The sequence below is a fragment of the Sparus aurata genome, chromosome 2, assembly GCF_900880675.1.
Source record: "Sparus aurata chromosome 2, fSpaAur1.1, whole genome shotgun sequence".
Taxonomy (NCBI): domain Eukaryota; kingdom Metazoa; phylum Chordata; class Actinopteri; order Spariformes; family Sparidae; genus Sparus; species Sparus aurata.
Genome location: NC_044188.1, coordinates 4,517,108 through 4,536,779, shown reverse-complemented (window position 1 = coordinate 4,536,779; position 19,672 = coordinate 4,517,108). Strand labels below are relative to the sequence as shown.

The window sequence follows — 19,672 nt, the reverse complement described above, 5'->3', positions numbered from 1 at the left end:
GCCTCCGACGACCTGCTGACACTTGTTGCTTCGGCTCCCTCTGGCATTTTCTCACGGCAGCTTCAATCAAATCTTTCGTCTGTTGCTGCTAAATTTGCTCTGGTCCCTTTTGCAAAGTTGCCTCAAAGTCAACGTTTTCAAGTTGTGACACTGTTCAGTTCCTTTACTCTCAAACACAAAGATTTATAAGAGACACTTAATTTAGCATTTTAATAAGACTATTTGAGATTATTCAGTGCTTTTTTTATAGCTACTAAAGTTGCAGCATGTGTATTAACTACTGTGATGTTCATTTCAAAACATGACACATGTGATTGTGGCGTCTCTGAGGCCTATCAGGACTAATCTCACCCTGAAACCATCTCTCCTCAGATTCTTAATTGTGGAAATTCCTCGCTGCCTCCTTGTGTGTGGAACCCAATCTCCTTAGCCAGGCCGAAGTAGCTTTAATGATCCTACCTTGGATAAAATAGAGGCATTATGGTCCTAACGGTAGTTTTGGCTCTTAAACACTGCCTCCATTCATTTCTGAAACAATCTGATTCTCTCTCTACCTCTCTTTGCCCCCTCTCACTATTCCCTCTTTTTTTTTTTGGACCAGCCTGTCAACTGGAATCACTTGGCAGAGTGTTGTCCATTTCCCCAACATCTCCCTCCTGCATGTCTTCTCACCGCTGAGGAAAACTATCGATAAATCAAGCGGGACCCCCCAAATTTTATCTCCCAGAACGACCTGCAGGAGACGACTACAACCCTTCTGACATCACTGCAAGGTCAGCACTTACCTCGCTCTTTTTTGCCTTACGATTCATATTTTCTGTTCATTTATGTTTATATAAAATGCCTAATTGCTTATTTCTTATTTCTAATGGAAACGTTGTTAAGAAATATTGAGTTTCTTATTCTATGGATATATTTACATGGTCACGTCTTTTGGCTGTTCAGTCGCACTGCTATGTGAGTGTAGGCCTGTTAAATCAGTTTGATCATTTTTTAAATGTAATATGGACCTGAGTTTTACATTTTTACAGTATTTTACAGGGATACTGGGACTGATGAATACCAGAATGGTCGGAGCACTTGCACAACCAGTTGCATTTGGTGGTTTAGATTTTGTCAAAGTCAGTAGTAGTAGTTAGTGGTTATTAAGGAGTTCAAGTGAAACGTGTTGTGTTTCTGTTCATCATATCAACAGTTCTTGATGTTTTATTAAATTCTGTGAACTAAGTATTCATCAACCGAGAAATAAAGAAGCAAAGAAGGGAAATTAAAGTGTTTTTATGCACTGAAATGCATATTCAGACACAGTTTTTTTAACCTGCACACAAGCAGGTGTGCAGATTTTCTGTCTCTGTCACAAAGTGAAGCTCCCAAAGCTGAAAAGATCCGAGACAAGTTAAAGGTTAACAGAAAAACATCACGAGCAAACAAAGGTTGTTTTTATTTATTCATTTCGTAAATCTAAACTTAGGACTCTTATTTTTTTAATAATGGACTAAAATGGAATGGAAATGACAGATATAACTGGCTCATGAAAACCCTGAGACTGAGAAAATCTGTCTTTATTTCTGGTTTTAATCACGAGTGACACATTAAGCGCTCCTCTATAGACTCATCAGTACAATCCTCTGGTGTAGGAAATGTTTTGAGAACCACAACAGCCATTTTTAAACCACACTGTGCCTTAAAATGTCCTTTAAAGCTAACATTTTGCACATGTAGGAGGAAATAACAGGACTCGTAATATGCTCCAGCAGCTTTGAGGGTGTGGCCAATGACATTTTTTTAAAGTCTACTCAACTGATCCCAGCACATGTGAGTCACAGCGTGGCCATTCCACCTGTAACGATTTACTGACTGAGACAAAAACTGACATGATGACACATGCCCACGGCTTCGGGTGGGGAAGTGGGGGTTAGCCATCACGTCACAGCTCTGTGCGACAGTTTGCGTGTGTTTATACGCCAAGCCCCTCCCGGGTCAAATGTATAAAAGACCCGGTCCAACCGTGCCCAAACATTCATTCTTGGGGATCTCTCAAGCAAGACTTAACTGACTTCCAGAGACACAACTTTTGGACCTTTCTTTTCTTTTTGGGACAACTGCAAGAATCTTTCTGAGGAGACATGGTGGCGGCTGGCTTACAGATGTTGGGCATCGCCCTCTGCATTATCGGATGGATTGGGACCATCGTCGTCTGCGCCCTGCCCCAGTGGAAAGTGACGGCCTTCATTGGCCAGAACATTGTGACTGCTCAAACGACTTGGGAAGGCATCTGGATGAGCTGCGTGGTCCAGAGCACGGGCCAGATGCAGTGCAAGGTTTACGACTCCATGCTGGCGCTTTCCCGTGACCTCCAGGCCGCCCGCGCCCTCATCATCATCGCCATTCTGATCGGCATCCTTGGAGTCCTCCTGTCCATCGCAGGGGGCAAATGCACCAACTGCGTGGAGGACGAGAGCTCCAAAGCTAAAATCGGCGTGGCGTCCGGTGTGATCTTCATCCTTGCTGGTGTGATGTGCCTCATCCCCGTGTGCTGGACGGCAAACACCATCATTAGCAACTTCTACAACCCTCTTACAATGGGCTCCCAGAAAAGGGAGCTCGGAGCTGCACTCTTCATCGGCTGGGGGGCCTCAGGCCTCCTCATCGTGGGCGGTGCACTCCTCTGTGCCAACTGCCCTCCCAAGGATAACTACTCTGCCAAGTACTCAGCTGCCCGATCATCTGGACCCAAGGACTACGTCTGAGGAGGAATGACAAACAGACTGAAAAGAGACTTTAATCAAATGCTTTACGGTCCGTTGAAATTAATTCATACTGCCGAAATGAGCATGGTTTGAATTTCACAGTGATTTTATTGCGATCACAGCTTGTTTTGACGCTTTCATGTTGAGTTACGGCGCTTCAGGATTTGATTCATCGTCGGCACGACAAAGAGACACGCACCACACCCACAACAACTCCTTCTGTGGACTGAGAGTCGAAGTGATTGAATCAATGAGAGTGCAAAAAAAAAAAAAGAAGAAGAAGAAGAAGAAAAAGATACATAGAGATATTGGAGCAACTTTTAACATGTCACTGAATTTGTATTACTTTTCATCTGTTATAGATATCATTTCATTTTACTGTGTGAGTAATTTGTGACTGTCTGAATCTGTAAATAAAGATTGTTTTTGTATCAACATCTAATTATCATGTTTGTGCGTTCTTTCAGATTTTTATAACATATTAAAACAGCTTCTTCTTAAGATAAAATGGAGGCTACAGGGGGGAAGACATTGGGTGTGGCACTGCGAGACACGACGGGTCAATAAGCTTCAGCCACCCTTGTAGTATTAAGAACAACTTTATTAACAGACATATTTACAGCTATTTAATAACAACATAAATAACAAAAGCAATTATAAATATTTTACAAATAAAATACAACTTTTTACTTAATACTAATTCACCTATCATTAAAAATCTGTTTGAAAAGAAGTCTGAAAAACTATTTAACTGAATTGAGACTTTAAATAATTAACTACTTTGTTAAAAGCAACAAAACTCTCTCTAGATTTTAAGCACATCTATACAAGGTTGTTAATAAATTAGTCATAATCTTCATGTTAGTCTTGTGAATAATGAGACGAATGTATCTATATATTTTTTTTAACAGGAAGTCTCCCTGATGACTGAGGACTCATTACCGGTGCAACACTGCCCCTTGCTGTAAACAAAACAACATGTCATGTGGTTTATCTCACATCCAGTCATGTAAAAACACCCACGTAACAACCGGAGCTTCAGGTAACATCAGGTACATAAACACACAGTAGATGTTTTCATTTATAAACAAGATCACTTGTGTTTTTCTTGTTCAGATCAGAAACCTGAATATTAGACAAGACAAGACACAGCAAGTTTATTTGTAGAGCACAATTCAGACACCAGGCAACTCAAAATGCTTTACAGGGGCATAAAAATGACATTAAAAGACATTAAAAAACAAGTTGGAAGTCATCAAGAAACACGACGATAAAACAAGTTAAGAAATTGGAAAATAAGCTAAAATAGAGATGGTTTAAAAGAGACAAGACTACAAAATAAAAGCCTCGATTTAAAAGAGGTGAGAGTCGAGCAGACCTGCAGTTTTTCCTCTGAGTTTGTTCCAGATGTGAGGTGCATAATAACTGATCGCTGCTCTGATGAACCTGACTGGATGGTTCCTAACGTGGCAACACATCAGAAATGTATAACCCTGAAACCAGTCAGTGCTTTATAAACCAACAGCAGGATTTTATAATATATTCTCTGACGGACAGGACTGCAGAATAAAGATCTATAACAGGAGCGATGTGATCTTCTTTTTTGGTTCTTGGACTCGAGCAGCAGCGTTCAAAAGATCTTCGACATCGAGACACTAAAACAGGAGGCCTGAATAAAACGGTAAAATTAACAAATAATAAAAAGCCAAAACGTCAGGAATGAATCAGATGAATCAGTAGACACAAGAACAGCGAGAAGTCAAAGAAGATGAGATTAAAATACTGAGAGTGCCCTCAGGATAAAAATGAGGTCAGCTTTAGGTGGTTCTGCTTGTTATTTCAAGTGAGACGTGAACAAAAAGAAAAACTTGATTTTCCAAAGTTCAGGTGAAGCACCTGCAGCGTAATCCAGTCATTCAAGCGAGGACAAAGCTATGTAGGGGCGTTAAATAACAGTAAGGGCCTTACAGATACAAAAAGTAAAAACAATGTCTATCACGGCCTGCAGAGAGAGAGCGACACCTTGAAGCAACACCATGCAACTTTTTGTGTTGTTGCAGTGTCTTGTAACGGTGAGCAGCGTCACGAGTAACGAGGCTGTAATGAGTTTTGTTTGTCGTGAGCACCGCCAGTACGTCTGACAGTCAGAAACTGTGGGCGGCACCAAGTTGCACGAAATGCTGATTTTAACATGTTTCTTGAACCCACAGTTGCAATAACCAGCAAAACATCTTAGTGCAGAATGATAAATGACATCCGAGGGCTGTAGAGTTGCAGTTGAAGCATGCAGCATGTTACTGTGAGTAGTTTTTAGTCCACAAAACATTTCTGGAGCTTCACAGCAGAACAGCGTTGCAGCATTCGCCTAAATAACTGTATGAGCTGGACACTAAAAATCAAAGACAAAAACAAATGGCTTCATAAAGCTCAGTGTGAATGAGTGAACAAGCTCGACTGCATGTAAACATGTAAAAAACATATTTTTTAAATCAATGTGAAACCTGTAGGCAGACACCAGATGAGCTGCAGGGAGACTTTTTTTGTATTTCTTTTAAGTTGTTTTGCTGTGAAGCTCCAGAAATGTTTGCTGGATAATGACTGAATTTTCATCTTTTGGATGAACTTTAAGGGTTTTATAAAGTTGTGAATTCAGAAGAATATTCTTTCAAAGTTTGTGCTTGTGCTGTCGACAGTGTTTCTTTTGTTTGTGTCTGACCTTGAAGCGCTGGATTCTGGCAGGTCAGCACCACTAAAAGGTCAGTGGGTCTCTGTTTGTGTGTAAACTCCTTCCAGCCAATAGGAGCTGAGGTTTGTGGTATCACATACCCTCATGTCTGTGTCCCACTTCTCACACGGCACCCTATAAATACCAGCTCTCCTCATTCCACTCGTCTTTTGTCTTGGATTTTCAAGTGTGACGGACGGAGGCGGCAAAATGGTTTCTCAGGGGATCCAGATCATTGGTATATCGATGGCTGTGATTGGCTGGTTCATGGTCATCGTGGTGTGCGCGCTGCCCATGTGGAAGGTCACCGCTTTCATCGGAGCCAACATCATCACGGCTCAGACCATCTGGCAGGGCATGTGGATGAACTGTGTGGTGCAGAGCACGGGCCAGATGCAGTGTAAGGTGTACGACTCCATGCTGGCTCTGCCCCAAGACCTGCAGGCCGCCCGGGCCATGATCATCATCTCCATCCTGACCGGAGTCGTCGGAGTGATGCTGTCGATCGCTGGCGGGAAATGCACAAACTGCATCGAGGACGAGCGGTCCAAGTCGAAGGCCTGCATCCTGGCTGGAGTTCTGTTCATCGTCTCGGGGTTGCTCTGCCTCATCCCGGTCTCCTGGTCTGCCAACACCATCATCACCAACTTCTACAACCCCATAACTCTCAACGCCCAGAGGTACGAGTTAGGAGCGGCGCTGTACATCGGCTGGTCGGCTGCTGCACTGCTGCTGTTGGGAGGCGGGCTTCTGTGCTGGAACTGCCCGCCCAAACACGAACAGCATCACTACGCACCCAAATTCATACCCGTGAAGTCAACCTCCACATCAAGAGAATACGTATAAGACGATCAGCACTTCCTGCACGGACTCTTGCTTTTAAAACGTGTCTGACCTGGAAATGTAAAACATGAAATCAGAGCCGAATCCTGAGATCTGATTGGTGGTTAGCGAATGTGTCAAAGTGACCTTTCTCACAACGGACATTTTGTCCTGTCCGGCAAGTTTGACTAGAAGCATAAACACTGGCTTCATTCCATTTAGTTGTGCTGACGAGGCCCTGAGATTGCTCAGGTTGGCTCACAGTCACACCAATGGAATAAAGCCTTCTCAGTCTAAATCTTAATTTAAAGTAATGTTTTAAATCCAAGTTGTATTGTGGCTGTCTGGTGAATAACTAGGATTAGTATTGTTATTGCAGTCAGACTAGTTGTCAGCTTCCTTCTCGTATAACTTCTGCTTAATCACATTTTCTAATTACGTCAACAAAAAGGGGTTTTGGTAATAGTTACACCTTCAGTAAAGTCTGTGCATTTTAATCCGTTTTCCTTTTCATGTTCACACATCCTGCAGATACCACATGTGTATTTCTGTGTTTCTGAATCTTGTGATGTTGCTGTAAATAAACAATATACTCACCGGATGATGACTGTTTACTTGCGCATTGGAATAAAAAAAGGATCAGCATTTTGATGGCATTATGGAGATTAAAGAGGAGGGAAGAGGTGTTAAATTAAGAGATGATTATGCAGCAGTGCCGTTCACATGACGTGATCATAACATGCCCACAAAAAAAATAGACCAGATTGACATAAACCAGAAACGAAACCTGTAAATCTGCATTATTAAAATCAAAATCATGTCTGAGAGTTTCTTTATCTTTGATTGTCTGCAACCAAAATCATCACCGAGGACTTCAACAACCTGATTTTGCTCAGCAGAGACATTAGCCCACACATAACATACTCAGACTTAGCTTAAACACAATTTAAAAAGTTGCAGTTGTTTTAAATGTGCTGGGCTTTAAAATGAGTGTGCTGTGAAAACGTAGCGTCATTTTCTTCTCTGGATTCTAGTGTGGAAATAGTTGCCAGTGCAGTATCACTGTGATAGGTGTGTGAAAATGGAGTGTCTGTTTGTTTACCCAACAGCGGTATCTGTGGGATGTAGTACTTCTCTTTCTTTTCAAATGCAACGTCACTAGACGCGGCCGACTTCCTGTGTGTCATCACTCCATCAAGCTGATTGTTATCAATGCTGAACAGATGAAGTCTCCTCCTCAGCTTAAGGCTTGGTTTTTGTTTTTGTATTAACGAGGCCACATCCGGTCTCCTGTCACTGCACGGGCCATATTAAGATCTGCTGGCTTTCGATTATCTTTCAGACTGCCACAGAGCTTACAGTCGACATCAGGGACACATATAAGTCCATTTTCTGTGTCTTGTGTCTTATTTATGTGGCCTTAAATGTGGAAAAATATAGAGATATGTGGACAAATATAGAGATTTGTGATATTGGATTTTTGTTGATATGTGAAACGTCAATATATTTCAACTCATTTTGCATTTTTTCCATCTTATTGTACATAAAGTTACTTCTTGTGTGATGGATTTAACATATCATTATCTCCACTGTTATTGTGATCTGCACATTCACTGGGAAAAATAAGAAAACTAAAAGAAATCATGCATGCAATCCCTCTGCTGTGGTTGTATAAAGACGCTGTGGTCTACAGCTATAATTCAATGAGTCAACAGTGTGACAACTCTGAAGTAAAAAAGGAAAAGTGAAAGCTCACAATTTTCTCCCATCATTTCCTTAAAAGTTGTCTCAACGTGGTGGCAAATAAACAGTGTAGAAGTCTTAAAAATACTCTGTGCATTTCCCTTATCCGAACAATAAAGACTCTTTAAACTAAAATTAAATATTGACATTAACTCCAAAGTAAAAAGAAATCATCTCATGAGCTCAACAGTTGTGTGTTGGGGGTTCAACATTGTACTAAATTGCCTCACCGCTGCTCTGATGTTAAATTGCCTGTTTGTGAATAAAACAACTAGATATAATTTAACCATTCACCATCTTTTACAGCCTGAACTGGTTTCAGGACCTTTTAAATCACAGAGTGGTTGTAACTCCAGCCAATAACTCCATCCTGACTGAAATCTGCATATGAAAGTGCGTTTTCCAAGAACAAAAACGAGGCATCGTTTAAACAATGAGCGCCACTCCTTGAGGTCTATAAGAAGGAATCTTGTTTGACCAGAAGAGCTCCCCTGACAACATGACAGCCCTCCTCCTGCACATTTTCTGACAAACAACAAGTGAGAGAGCTGCGTTACTTCGAAAGGGAACCGGACCTGAAGCACATCTCTCTCCTGCCGCGGACAAAGCCTCTTCAACATGGGGAGGATTGGCAAGGAAGTGGCGGGCCAGATCATCAGCTTCATAGGTTTTGTCGGGGTGGCGGTGACGTGCGGGATCCCCATGTGGAGAGTGACCTCCTTCATCGGAGCCAACATCGTGACGGGCCAGATCGTGTGGGACGGCCTGTGGATGAACTGTGTGATGCAGAGCACCGGGCAGATGCAGTGCAGGCTGAACGAGTCTGTTATCAGGCTGTCCAGGGATCTGCAAGCTGCCCGAGCCCTCGTCATCATCTCCCTCATCTTCGCCTTCATCGGCTTCATCGTCTCCTTCATCGGAGCCAAGTGCATGGGCTGCCTGAAGAAAGACTCATCGAAGGCCAACGTGGTGATCGTAGGAGGCTGTCTCATCATTTTCGCCGCCATCCTGGAGCTGATCCCCGTCTGCTGGTCTGCAGCCATCACCATCACAGACTTCGAGAACCCTTTGACCATCGAGACGCAGAGGAGGGAGATCGGAGCCTCCATCTACATCGGTTGGGGCTCTGCTGTATTTCTTCTGGTCGGTGGGATCATCCTAACCACGTCCTGCCCTCCTCAACGGCCCGCGTACGGATACCAAGGCTACCCAGCAGCACAGATGTACCCTTACGCGGCGCCAGGGGCAAACCCATCAGCGTACGGCCCCGTGTACGTACCCCCATCCAGCCGTCCGTACACAGCCACTGGGTCGTACGTACCCAGCAAACCGTACGCAGGACCAAACGCATACTCTCCCGCGGGATACATCTAAAACTGAAACAACACGAGTAGGATAAAGACTGTAAATCCTGGCAAGCTGCTTTCAGGAACTTTGTATCTGATTATTGTAAAATTGCACCAATATGCACAGTGTATTTCTAGAGGATGGTATGCATCCCGAAACATTCATGGGATTGAAAATTAATCGGCTTAAAAAAAAAACAACAATCACTGTAAACTGTTTTTCTTTTGGATTGATGCTGTGCTCTTTTCTAGTTGATGAAGTCTTGAGACAAGAAGAATATTGTGAAAGTTGCATTGCTTTTCGAATAAATCAGTGTCAATGTATTTATTTCCTTGTCACACAGAGCTGATTTTGTATATAGTAAAGATTTGTGATGTGTTTGATTTCTGTAAATGCCACTTTATTTTTTGAGATTATTCAAAAGATTTTCAATAAAACGTTTGTACTTTATTCACTCATGTGTTTGTGGAGTCATTATCACAATACTGTTGCTATTTTATGGGTATGTGAAGGTCTGAGATAAATAAATCTATAAGAAGTATATCAACAAACTTTAGATCTCTGCGTCATTTTGCTATGAGCTCTGATAAAAAGTTAGACTTGACGAACCTGTGAAAATAAAGACAAAATCAAAATATAAACCTTTTTTGTATCGATCCAATCAACTGTGACATTGATCAGTGACAACACTTTCATTCTGGTTAGATAAAAATACATTACTAGAACAGTTTTTAAGTGATTAAACAGAAGTAATGAATAACCACAGGAAAGAGGAAACATAAATGGTGGTTCTTTCTGTAAACGTCTGGCATCTGGTGATACTCACTCCCTTGTCGATGTTTTTTTTTAAACCTGAAACCAGTGACCGGACCTGATCTTCCGGTAACCCGTCAAATCAGAGAGGCCGGTCACTGAGAAAGCATTGTTCGGCTGACGAATGCGGTGCCTCTTTACGGCCCTCATTAACATAGAGTCGTTTCAGACTGATGTTCATCTCATCGAAACTCCTCCGTCCACATACGAATAATGTCAAGAATCTGGTTGGGCGGGTAAAAGTACATCGGTTTCAGGTCAGAGGCAACCTGACTCCACCTTCGAGAGAGGCATCCTTATAACCAGGCGAAGTGTACCACAGCCTTCATTCAACTTTACAACTCTGAGCTGAGCTGACCTGCTCCTGAAATCTTCAATTCTTCAGTTCAGATCTAAGTGACTCAACGAGACCTCATCATGGTGTCAATGGGACGGCAGATGCTGGGCTTCGTCCTGGCCGTCATCGGTTTCTTGGGGACCATCATCGTGTGCGCCCTGCCGATGTGGAGGGTCACGGCCTTCATCGGAGCCAACATTGTGACAGCGCAGGTCATCTGGGAAGGCTTATGGATGAACTGCGTGACGCAGAGCACAGGCCAGATGCAGTGCAAGATCTACGACTCTCTGCTGGCGCTGCCCCAGGACCTCCAGGCCGCCAGAGCCCTCGTGGTCATCGCCATCATCGTTTCCGTCTTCGGCGTCATTGTGGGCATCGCAGGAGGCAAGTGCACCAACTTTGTGGAGAATGAACGCTCCAAAGCCAAGGTGGCCGTCGCTTCTGGGGTCATCTTCATTTGTGCCGGCGTCCTCATCCTGATCCCCGTCTGCTGGTCTGCCCACTCCATCATCAGGGACTTCTACAGCCCCATCCTGACCAACCCCCAGAGGAGAGAGCTGGGAGCCGCGCTTTACATCGGCTGGGGCACGGCTGCACTTCTCCTCCTGGGTGGTGCCCTCCTCTGCAGCTCCTGCCCACCCAAAGACGGCCCAGAATATCCAGTCAAGTACTCCGGCGCCAGGTCCACAGCCACCAGCAGAGCCTACGTCTGAGCGGCCCGCTCTCCTGAAAAAGACTGCACATGATTTTACTTTTTCTTTGAGTGAATCCCCTTCATTGTGAGTTTCTGATAGCCCCATAAGCTGTGTCTCCACACAGAGCGAGGACGATTGTCTGAGAAATTTCTGATTTCTCTGGAAGCGAGCGAGTATGTGTTTCTTGTGGCAGAAGGACGTGTTGTGAAACTACAGCACATCACAATGAACGGACTGAGTTATTCCATTCTAAGCTTGTATCAAACCGAATGTTTGAATGTATTGAAGAAAACCTGTACAGTACACTGATGCATTGTGAATATATATAATTCAATAGTAATACCAAAAGGCTGCTTTTGTTTACTGAAATCGCTGATTTTAATAAAAATATTTCTTAAATTATATTCTTTTGTCGAAGCGTTTCATTTCCGTTCACAGAGAGTCGACTTAACTTTTATTATGTTCTCTTGTTTTTCTGTGAATGGTTGTGGGTTTGAATTGACAGTCCAGAGCAACTCGTCAGACAAGTTCAGTGTGAAGATGACTTTGTAGAAGATTCACAAAGTAAACTCAAACCAGGTCAGGGGTGTGACCGACTGTGAGCAAGACATTTAAATTAATCCAGATGCGACACTGACCAAATCTGTCAGTTTGATCACGTCTGAAGAGGAAATCACTGGTGACCCAACTTCATGTGCTGGCATGTGCTGGCTGGCACAAATTACCGTGCTGTAAAATTTAAAGAGGTCACAAACTAGAAACTTTGGCACGACACGATGAAACCAACAAAAACATGCAGCAGTCGATTGAATTCTTCATGCAGACGTTAAACCGGTTAAACCAGTTGTACAGTGCTGAGTGCCAGTCAAAGCTGGCTACAGTGTGTTAGTTTCAACACGCATTAAGAGCCGTACCCACACACACACACACACACACACACACACACACACACACACACCTACACACACACAAACACACGCACACAAACACACACACACACACACACACACACACACAAACACACAACCAGCCTTTAAGCACCACCTGGATCAAAACGTCGACATTTCAAAAGTTCTTTCAGGGTGAAACTTCTTTTTAGTTCAGTGATCATTCTTGTTTCTAGACGTTGCTTTAGATCAGATAAACAATGACGAGGAGGTTTGAGGACCGACTCAGTTTTAAAGGATAAAGCTGCGATTATATTCTACATTTAGTCTGAACAATTTATAAAAAAGACCAAAACTATCTCCCAATAATAGAGACACGCGAGAAAATATTTTCTTACCAGGTGATTAAATGTGGGTCACACGTGGTTTAAATCACTAGCTGTGAAATGACTCACTGATGTGTTTTATATGTCAATGGAGTTCAATTAAGACAAAAGGCTAATTGTAATGACATGTAAGGCTAATTATGGCAACCTTTTATGGAGATTAGGGGTGTCAACGTCTACACGTGTAAACGGGTACACGCATAACAAATCATAACCGTTTAGAAAAATCAATAACCGTTTACACGTCTTTTTTTTCCCTCCTCCTCCTCCTTGTTCATTTCTCATCAATATATATACTATTCAGGGTTTCCTCTACATGTAATTTACTGTGGCGCACCGCCACGGCAAAATAAAAGCCGCCACACCTTAAAAATTCAGGCATAAATAAATCTAGTGGAAATATTTTACCGTCGTCTTCCACCATAGTCTTTGACGTTAACTAGCATGTTGGATATTTAGCTTGATAATTGGCTAGAGGATTAAAATGGTCACTTAGACCAGAGTCCTGCACGGGTCACCGCATCCGACCCGTTTTCCGACAGTAGCACAGATTACATTCCGTACCAGAGCCGACCCGCTATAAATTGATACCGACGGCCGAAGGAAAATTGGAGGGACGCAATTTTTTAAAAGTGAAAGTAAGATAATGTTGCCTGAAAGCTTCAGATAATAACATTAACTAACTATACAATTAAATGTTCCCACTAGCGCAGTTATCCGCATACATAATAGATGAATGGGGCACAATGTTACGTTGATATAAAAAAAATAAAAAAAAACCTGCAGCCACAGCCAATGTCGCGTCACGTCACTTCAAGTTGACTGGGGGACACGATGGCGGCGGTCAACAAGCGGAGCACTGTGTGTTTTTTGAACAAACTGCCAGTGGAAATCAAGTTGAGTGTAGGCACTCAATGTACTCAATGGCAGGCAAAGTTGGCTTACAATAACAGCACGGGATGCATGCTAAACCACCTGCGATGGAAACACCCGAACAAGTTGGAGGGAGAGACTGCTGCTGGCATCGGTGCTAACACAACTGCGATAGAAAGAGATCATAAATCTCCGACGTGTAACCGGGTACACGTCGGTTAGAAGCCCCGTTTACACGTGTCGAAAAAAATGTAAACGTTGACACCCCTAATGGAGATACAGAATATTTCAGGCTTTGGATGGATTCAGAAATATTGTTGCTGCCTTTAAGTAACCCGATTTGGTGAACTTTGAAGCAGCTGAAGCTCACCTCACTCTCACTGTCGTTTTGTCCTGAAATTCGGTGACTACACTATTTATTTTGTTTTGCTTTAAATCGCACTGAATCACAGGTGAGGTAATTAAGATTTATTGAGGACTGAAGTCAGGATGTTGTATTACATGTGTCTTTTAAAATGTGAAGGTAAAAAGAAAACATTTAACTGTTCAAATAAGACTTTCCTCTCCAAATGCCCCAAAATGAAATGTTTACATTCACCACACAAGCCCTTCAGTGAACGAAGTAATGATAATGTGTCGATTGTGAGTGAAGGAGGAAGTCGGGTGACTTAAACACAGGACACAGCTGCTCTGTTCTCATTTCCAACCAACAGTACATGTGGTTTAGTCATAGCGTGACCACGATGATTGCCAAACCTCATCCAAGTGCTTTTTATCATGACCATGGCGGTGAATGTTAATAATTCAAACCAGGATTTTTGCCTGAAACTAAACGAGCTGCCAAAATCTCACTGAATCATACAGTGAATTTAGTTTTCAGCTCAAACTCAAGATGTCCTCCCGCCGACTTGTTTACAAATACTTGTGGTCCGTGTTGTGTGACATCGCGGAAATCACCTGCGTTTCTTTCTATCATGTTCCTTATCAAAAACATGATGTCAGCGCAGAATTACAGGGTGTTTCACAGGTGTGAACACACCCTGCGCATGATCTGGTTTCACATTCCTATGTTGCCCTCTGCCACGCAAGAGTGAATCTACCGGGACCTGTTATATGTGAATGATTGTGTGATGTCAGAGTTAGACAGTGGAACAAATGAATCACAGGTCCACCAAATAAACAATGATCAGAAAAAAATGGGTTTCGGTAAATGAATAATACATTTTTAATAAATGATATTCCAAATAACACTGTAGTTTCTGCGTTTGCTTTTAAACATATTAATCACTGAAAGCACTAAAGATGTATTTACATGGATAATTCAGATTATTCTATGTAATGTTTAAAGTTTTATTATCAGGTTAAACGCGCAGTATGTAAGTCCTGCTGCTCGGGGTCAATCACAACTTGTAAAACACAAGACATGAGTCGTGTGGGATCATGTGAGTTCACGGGTCTTTGTTAAACATTCATAGTTTATTGGAAATCTGTCTTATGCGCCTCAGGCAGAAATGTTTATGAACGAGGTGATGATTCAGAGTTTTATTCATGTTATTTTCAGTCACGTTTGCTGACTTCCTTCCTCACTCTCTGACTCTCTCCAGGAAGTTATTAACAGGCGACCGGATGAAACGCAGCGTTTGATGTTTATGTGTATGTATGTGACCATTTTCTGTCACATTCATCCTTTTCCTCGTAAAAGAATACAAGCAAATCCTTGAGTAACACAATACTCGTCTCCATCCAGACGAATAATTGAAACTCCGACCTTTATTGTCCCTGCGCACAAAGAATCCTGCACGGCTGGTATTCTTTGGCAGGGCCTCTAATGTGTCTCTACGAGCTTGGTTTTCACGCCCTTCTATTCTTCATTCTTCGTCTGCTTCGCGTGCACATGAACACCTGATCAGCTGTTAATATTCTCTCAGAGACGCTCGGGGAGAGAGGACGATGGCTTCCATGGGGATGCAGATGGCCGGCTGCGCCCTGGCTCTTTTCGGCTGGATCGGGGTGCTCATCGTCTGCGGCTCGCCCATGTGGCGGGTCACCGCCTTCATTGGCAACAACATAGTGACATCGCAGACCATGTGGGAGGGCCTCTGGATGAGCTGCGTGGTCCAGAGTACGGGCCAGATGCAGTGTAAGGTGTACGACTCCATGCTGGCTCTGAGCACTGACCTCCAGGCCGCCCGAGCTCTGATGGTGGTGTCCATCATCACGGGCATCGCGGGGCTCCTCGTCGCGTTCGCCGGTGGAAAGTGCACCAACTTCATTCCGGAGGAGAGGGCCAAGGCGAGGGCTTCAGTGGCAGCAGGTGTGGTGCTGATCATCTGTGGATTACTCTGTCTCATCCCCGTTTCCTGGACCGCCAGCATCATCATCAGGAACTTCTACAACCCTCAGCTCATAGACGCACAGAAAAGAGAACTCGGGGCCTCCCTTTACATCGGCTGGGGGGCCGGGGGACTGCTGATCTTGGGTGGAGCGCTTCTGTGTGCCAGCTGCCCCCCCAAAGAGGACGAGGCGCCTTCGGTGAAGTATCTCATAAACAAGGCTGGAGGAAACAGCAAAGTGGATTCATTCCGATCTTCCACGCCGACAAAGACGTACATTTAACATCTCTAAAGGGAGAAAGAGAAGTTCGGCTCATGGCTTTCTGTTTTGTGGCTTGAAGTTGAGATAGCTGCTGTGGAATATGAAGAAAAAGGACATTTGACAGTCAACCGGCGATGAAGGAAACATGCACTTTGTCTTTATAAGAGAATCACTTTGGATGTATGAAGAAGCTTTGTCTGATATTGTTGCTTTGGGTAATGGTCCTGTTTATGTGGTACTTTGACATGTTTGGGAATATGGTTTCAGTTGAAGAGAAACCTTTGTGTCACTGCACTGTGCATCGTTTTGTTCTTTGATATATGTAATTCTTTTTTCACAATAAATGACCTCCTATTGCTCTAAGTTTTTTTCCTCTCATGCTTCTTGTTTATGTACATTTGAAAAATGCACCTGTGGCGATTCAAACCAAACGCAGAGAGAGAGAGAGAACCGGTTTGTCGAGTTCTCACTATCCAGGGAACAAACACGGTGACTCAGGGACGGACGATCCTGCTGATCTGTTTAGTAAAGAGAGACCTCCTTTAGAATGTTTAGTAAATCACTGTCAGCGTTTGTTGCGTAAATACTTAAGAAAGGAAATGGTTTTAAGTAATTAAAGGAGGATTATCTGAAGCTAATGACAAGTTTAGACTTTTCAACTAAACTAAATATTTGGATTTGAGTTGATTTAGAAAGATGGTTTCGATTTGAAGTGCTGATGTTGTTAGTTGACTGTAACGGCAACCTTTTGAGAGTATTGTGTGTTTTTTTCTCGTGTTACCTGTCGGTGGATCAGAGAAAAGAACAGAGTCAAATAACTCAAAGTGTGAACAACTTACAATGTTAGAAAATGACAGTTTTCCGCTAAATGTGTTCTCACTGGTTTACTTTCACATTTCTCTTCAGTGACTCTGAGCACAACAAGAATAACACAGAACACGTATAAGACAAATTTAACAGGACATTTACAGGGTTACCTGTTCAAAGTAAAACTGGCACTAAAAAAACATGCACAAGTTAAAGTAATAAAGCTTTTATCTCAGGCATTAATGTCCTTTTAGCTTCAGTCAGGAAACAACATTCTGATGATCTTTAACAGTGATGAAATGTACATTTACTCAAGTGTTGTAAGTGCATTTTTGTAGTTGACTTGAGTTCCTCCACATGATACACATACATGAATATAAAAAGAGAAGGAACATGACAGAAATCCAGGGGTCATTTCCTGGATGTCACACAATGTGGATCATCCTTTTCGGCAATGCATAGAATTGTTTCTGATCTCCCGCAGCAAAACATTTAAGTTTGAGCCTTTTAAAACTGTTCCAACCCACCGAAACAGAAAAATAGATTAACTGGCAAAACAAAAACACTTGTTGAGCTTCAACAAACAGCTGTTTGGAAGTAAAGTTCAAACTGAATCACAGAGTTTGTCTTTGGTGACACACTGCTCTCTAGTGGCTCTTTGACTTCATGACTACAAATTCCTTAAATTTTTATCTAATGACTCCAATTACAGGAAACAACCTCAGCTTTATGGAAAACTCTCTCTGGGGTCACTGTTATGACTTCTGTTTTGGTTTATCTGTATGTGTTCTCATCACCAGCCTTTGTTTCCATATCTGATATATTCTATTGTTGTACATTGAAATGAAAAGCCACACGTTAACATTTCAGTTTTGTGTTAATCAATGAAACCATCAGTCCCTTCTGATGAAATCTAAACTGTTCTGTTGCTCTCCTCCCTCTGCGTCTCTCAGGGTGTGAGGGTCTTCGCTCGGCCTCATGGCTCTGCAGGAGCTGGGTATCAGCCTCTCCATGATCGGCTTCGCTGGGACCGTCCTGATCTGCGCTCTGCCCATGTGGAAGGTGACCGCGTTCATCGGCACCCACCTGGTGGTCATGCAGGTGTTCTGGGAGGGTCTGTGGATGACGTGTGTCAGTGAGTACACGGGGCAGATGCAGTGTAAGCTCTACGACGCCCTGCTGGATCTGTCGCCGGACCTGCAGGCAGCTCGAGGCCTCATCTGCATCAGCCTGGTGCTGGGATGTTTGGGATTCCTCATCTTCCTCCTGGGAGCGCGCTGCACCAACTGCCTGAGCCACCCGAGGATCAAGGCTCGCTTGGTGCTGAGTTCGGGGGCCACCTTCTGTCTGGGAGCCCTGACCACTATAGTTTCTGTTTCCTGGACGGCCCACTCCATCATCAGCGACTTTTACAACCCGCGAGTCCCCGAGGTGCTGAAGAGGGAGCTTGGAGCGGCCATTTATATAGGCTTTGTAACCTCTGGGCTGCTGTTCTTGGGAGGAGCCATTCTGTGCACGAGCTGCCCCCCGCAGAGGGCCAGGTTCCCCACCAGTGGGTACACACTAGCCAGGACACCCACACACAGCAGCTACGCCATCAAGAACTACGTGTGAGGTGACGACTGAGGGCTGAACACAGATTAGCGAGCGTGTTCCAGCTTTGAAAACGCGTCACAAACAAGTTACCACTTCAGGATTAAAGGATGAAACTGTGTGATATAAGCAAATGGCCGTAGATAGATACACTGATGACTAACAAGTGAAGTGAATAACATTGACTGTGTGACAATGCAATGTCCTGCGAGGAACCAACCCAAACGCTGTTGCAGACCAAGTACGCCCCCTCATGGCCACAGCACTCCACAATGTCCCTGTCCCCCCCAGCAGGACAGCGTTCCCATGGCAAACTGCAGGAAGGAACGAAGTGAGGAATCTGTTAAGTCTTTTAAGTTCATAGCTGTAAATTTGTAGACGTACATCTTCCTTTCCGCCCGCCCGGAAGGTAGAGTTACGCTAAGGTCGTGTTCAGATTCACGAGCTTCTGTATTCAGAGGACCCTCTTCTCCTCCCTGAACCGTATCTCATCCATAGTACGATACGATACGATACGATACGATACGATACAATACGATATAATACAATACGATATACTTTATCGTCCCGTTCAGGGAAATTTGTCTTGGACTCAACAGCTGCGCCATAAATGCCTTGACAGCCACAATGACAACAAACAATACATCATCAGCCATACCATCACTGACAAACACATAACAGTATTGCACATATCCCATACCATAACACATACATACACTATACATAAGTAATACATGCTAAAAGATCACCACAATAAATAATCGAAGAGGAGGAACACATACAGTGGCAGCTGGGGTGATAAGGTCAGATTCCTGGTCTTCTAGCATCTTATACATCTCATACGAGAGATGCACCAGCTCCATGAACTCCAAATGCTTCCATCAATCTGATTTAGGTAAGCGTGTGTCACTGAACTGATATAACTGGAGTTCAGGGACAGCTTTAAATGGATATTCTTCATTAGGTTTAAATGGACACAGATCAAGAAGTCTCCTTCAGAGCTGGCGCGGCGTTACACTATTACTACATGTGCTGTGTCAGCCTGTGTTGCAGTCTCCTGGGTCTCCTTCCTCTGTTGAGTTGGCCAGATGTAAAATAATAAATAGACAAAGCTGTTGACCTGGCCTCCAAATTCTCTAGATCAGTGGTGGTTCTAGACCAGTTTTAATGGGGGGCCAGGTTGGGGCCGGCTTTTTTGTAAGGGGGCACATACAACCCGGAAAAAAGGACAAATCCCTCATTCAGACAAAGCAGTGTTAACAATTTCAGCAATTTGATTGGGTAGTAAACTGCTGAGAC

The 19,672-nt window shown here is 43.4% G+C and overlaps 6 protein-coding genes across 7 annotated transcripts; all 6 read left to right on the top strand.

The window, feature by feature from the left end:
* The first annotated feature begins 631 nt into the window (after window positions 1-631).
* On the top strand, window positions 632-19,604 carry cldnj (claudin j). 2 transcript variants are annotated; one of them, XM_030442954.1, is made up of 2 exons: window positions 632-773; window positions 17,742-19,604. In XM_030442954.1, exon 2 carries the CDS (start codon window positions 17,759-17,761, stop codon window positions 18,392-18,394), a length of 636 nt encoding a protein of 211 aa, XP_030298814.1. In that variant the 5' UTR covers window positions 632-773; window positions 17,742-17,758; the 3' UTR covers window positions 18,395-19,604. The 2 variants fall into 2 exon arrangements, with proteins under 2 accessions (XP_030298814.1, XP_030298823.1); XM_030442963.1 differs by having other exon boundaries at window positions 17,734-19,604.
* cldna (claudin a) lies at window positions 2,028-3,192 on the top strand. The gene has a single exon (XM_030442981.1). It carries the CDS (start codon window positions 2,127-2,129, stop codon window positions 2,748-2,750), a length of 624 nt encoding a protein of 207 aa, XP_030298841.1. The 5' UTR covers window positions 2,028-2,126; the 3' UTR covers window positions 2,751-3,192.
* LOC115597174 (claudin-4-like) lies at window positions 3,714-6,898 on the top strand. The gene is made up of 2 exons (XM_030442920.1): window positions 3,714-3,802; window positions 5,664-6,898. The coding sequence occupies exons 1-2, from the start codon at window positions 3,729-3,731 to the stop codon at window positions 6,319-6,321; spliced, it is 732 nt and encodes a 243-aa protein (XP_030298780.1). The 5' UTR covers window positions 3,714-3,728; the 3' UTR covers window positions 6,322-6,898.
* LOC115597161 (claudin-4-like) lies at window positions 8,578-9,837 on the top strand. The gene has a single exon (XM_030442898.1). It carries the CDS (start codon window positions 8,659-8,661, stop codon window positions 9,412-9,414), a length of 756 nt encoding a protein of 251 aa, XP_030298758.1. The 5' UTR covers window positions 8,578-8,658; the 3' UTR covers window positions 9,415-9,837.
* Window positions 10,541-11,636, top strand: LOC115597208 (claudin-4-like). The gene has a single exon (XM_030442970.1). It carries the CDS (start codon window positions 10,618-10,620, stop codon window positions 11,248-11,250), a length of 633 nt encoding a protein of 210 aa, XP_030298830.1. The 5' UTR covers window positions 10,541-10,617; the 3' UTR covers window positions 11,251-11,636.
* On the top strand, window positions 15,102-16,336 carry LOC115597188 (claudin-4-like). Its single transcript, XM_030442943.1, has one exon. The coding sequence runs from the start codon at window positions 15,329-15,331 to the stop codon at window positions 15,992-15,994; it is 666 nt and encodes a 221-aa protein (XP_030298803.1). The 5' UTR covers window positions 15,102-15,328; the 3' UTR covers window positions 15,995-16,336.
* Window positions 19,605-19,672: the final 68 nt, after the last annotated feature.

Coding starts and splice junctions, on each gene's coding strand:
- cldna (XM_030442981.1), top strand. CDS start 2,127: ATGGTGGCGGCTGGCTTACAGATGTTGGGCATCGCCCTCTGCATTATC.
- LOC115597174 (XM_030442920.1), top strand. CDS start 3,729: ATGTCATGTGGTTTATCTCACATCCAGTCATGTAAAAACACCCACGTA. Junction 3,803..5,663: donor GGAGCTTCAGGTAACATCAG/GTACATAAACAC, acceptor TGGATTTTCAAG/TGTGACGGACGGAGGCGGCA.
- LOC115597161 (XM_030442898.1), top strand. CDS start 8,659: ATGGGGAGGATTGGCAAGGAAGTGGCGGGCCAGATCATCAGCTTCATA.
- LOC115597208 (XM_030442970.1), top strand. CDS start 10,618: ATGGTGTCAATGGGACGGCAGATGCTGGGCTTCGTCCTGGCCGTCATC.
- LOC115597188 (XM_030442943.1), top strand. CDS start 15,329: ATGGCTTCCATGGGGATGCAGATGGCCGGCTGCGCCCTGGCTCTTTTC.
- cldnj (XM_030442954.1), top strand. CDS start 17,759: ATGGCTCTGCAGGAGCTGGGTATCAGCCTCTCCATGATCGGCTTCGCT.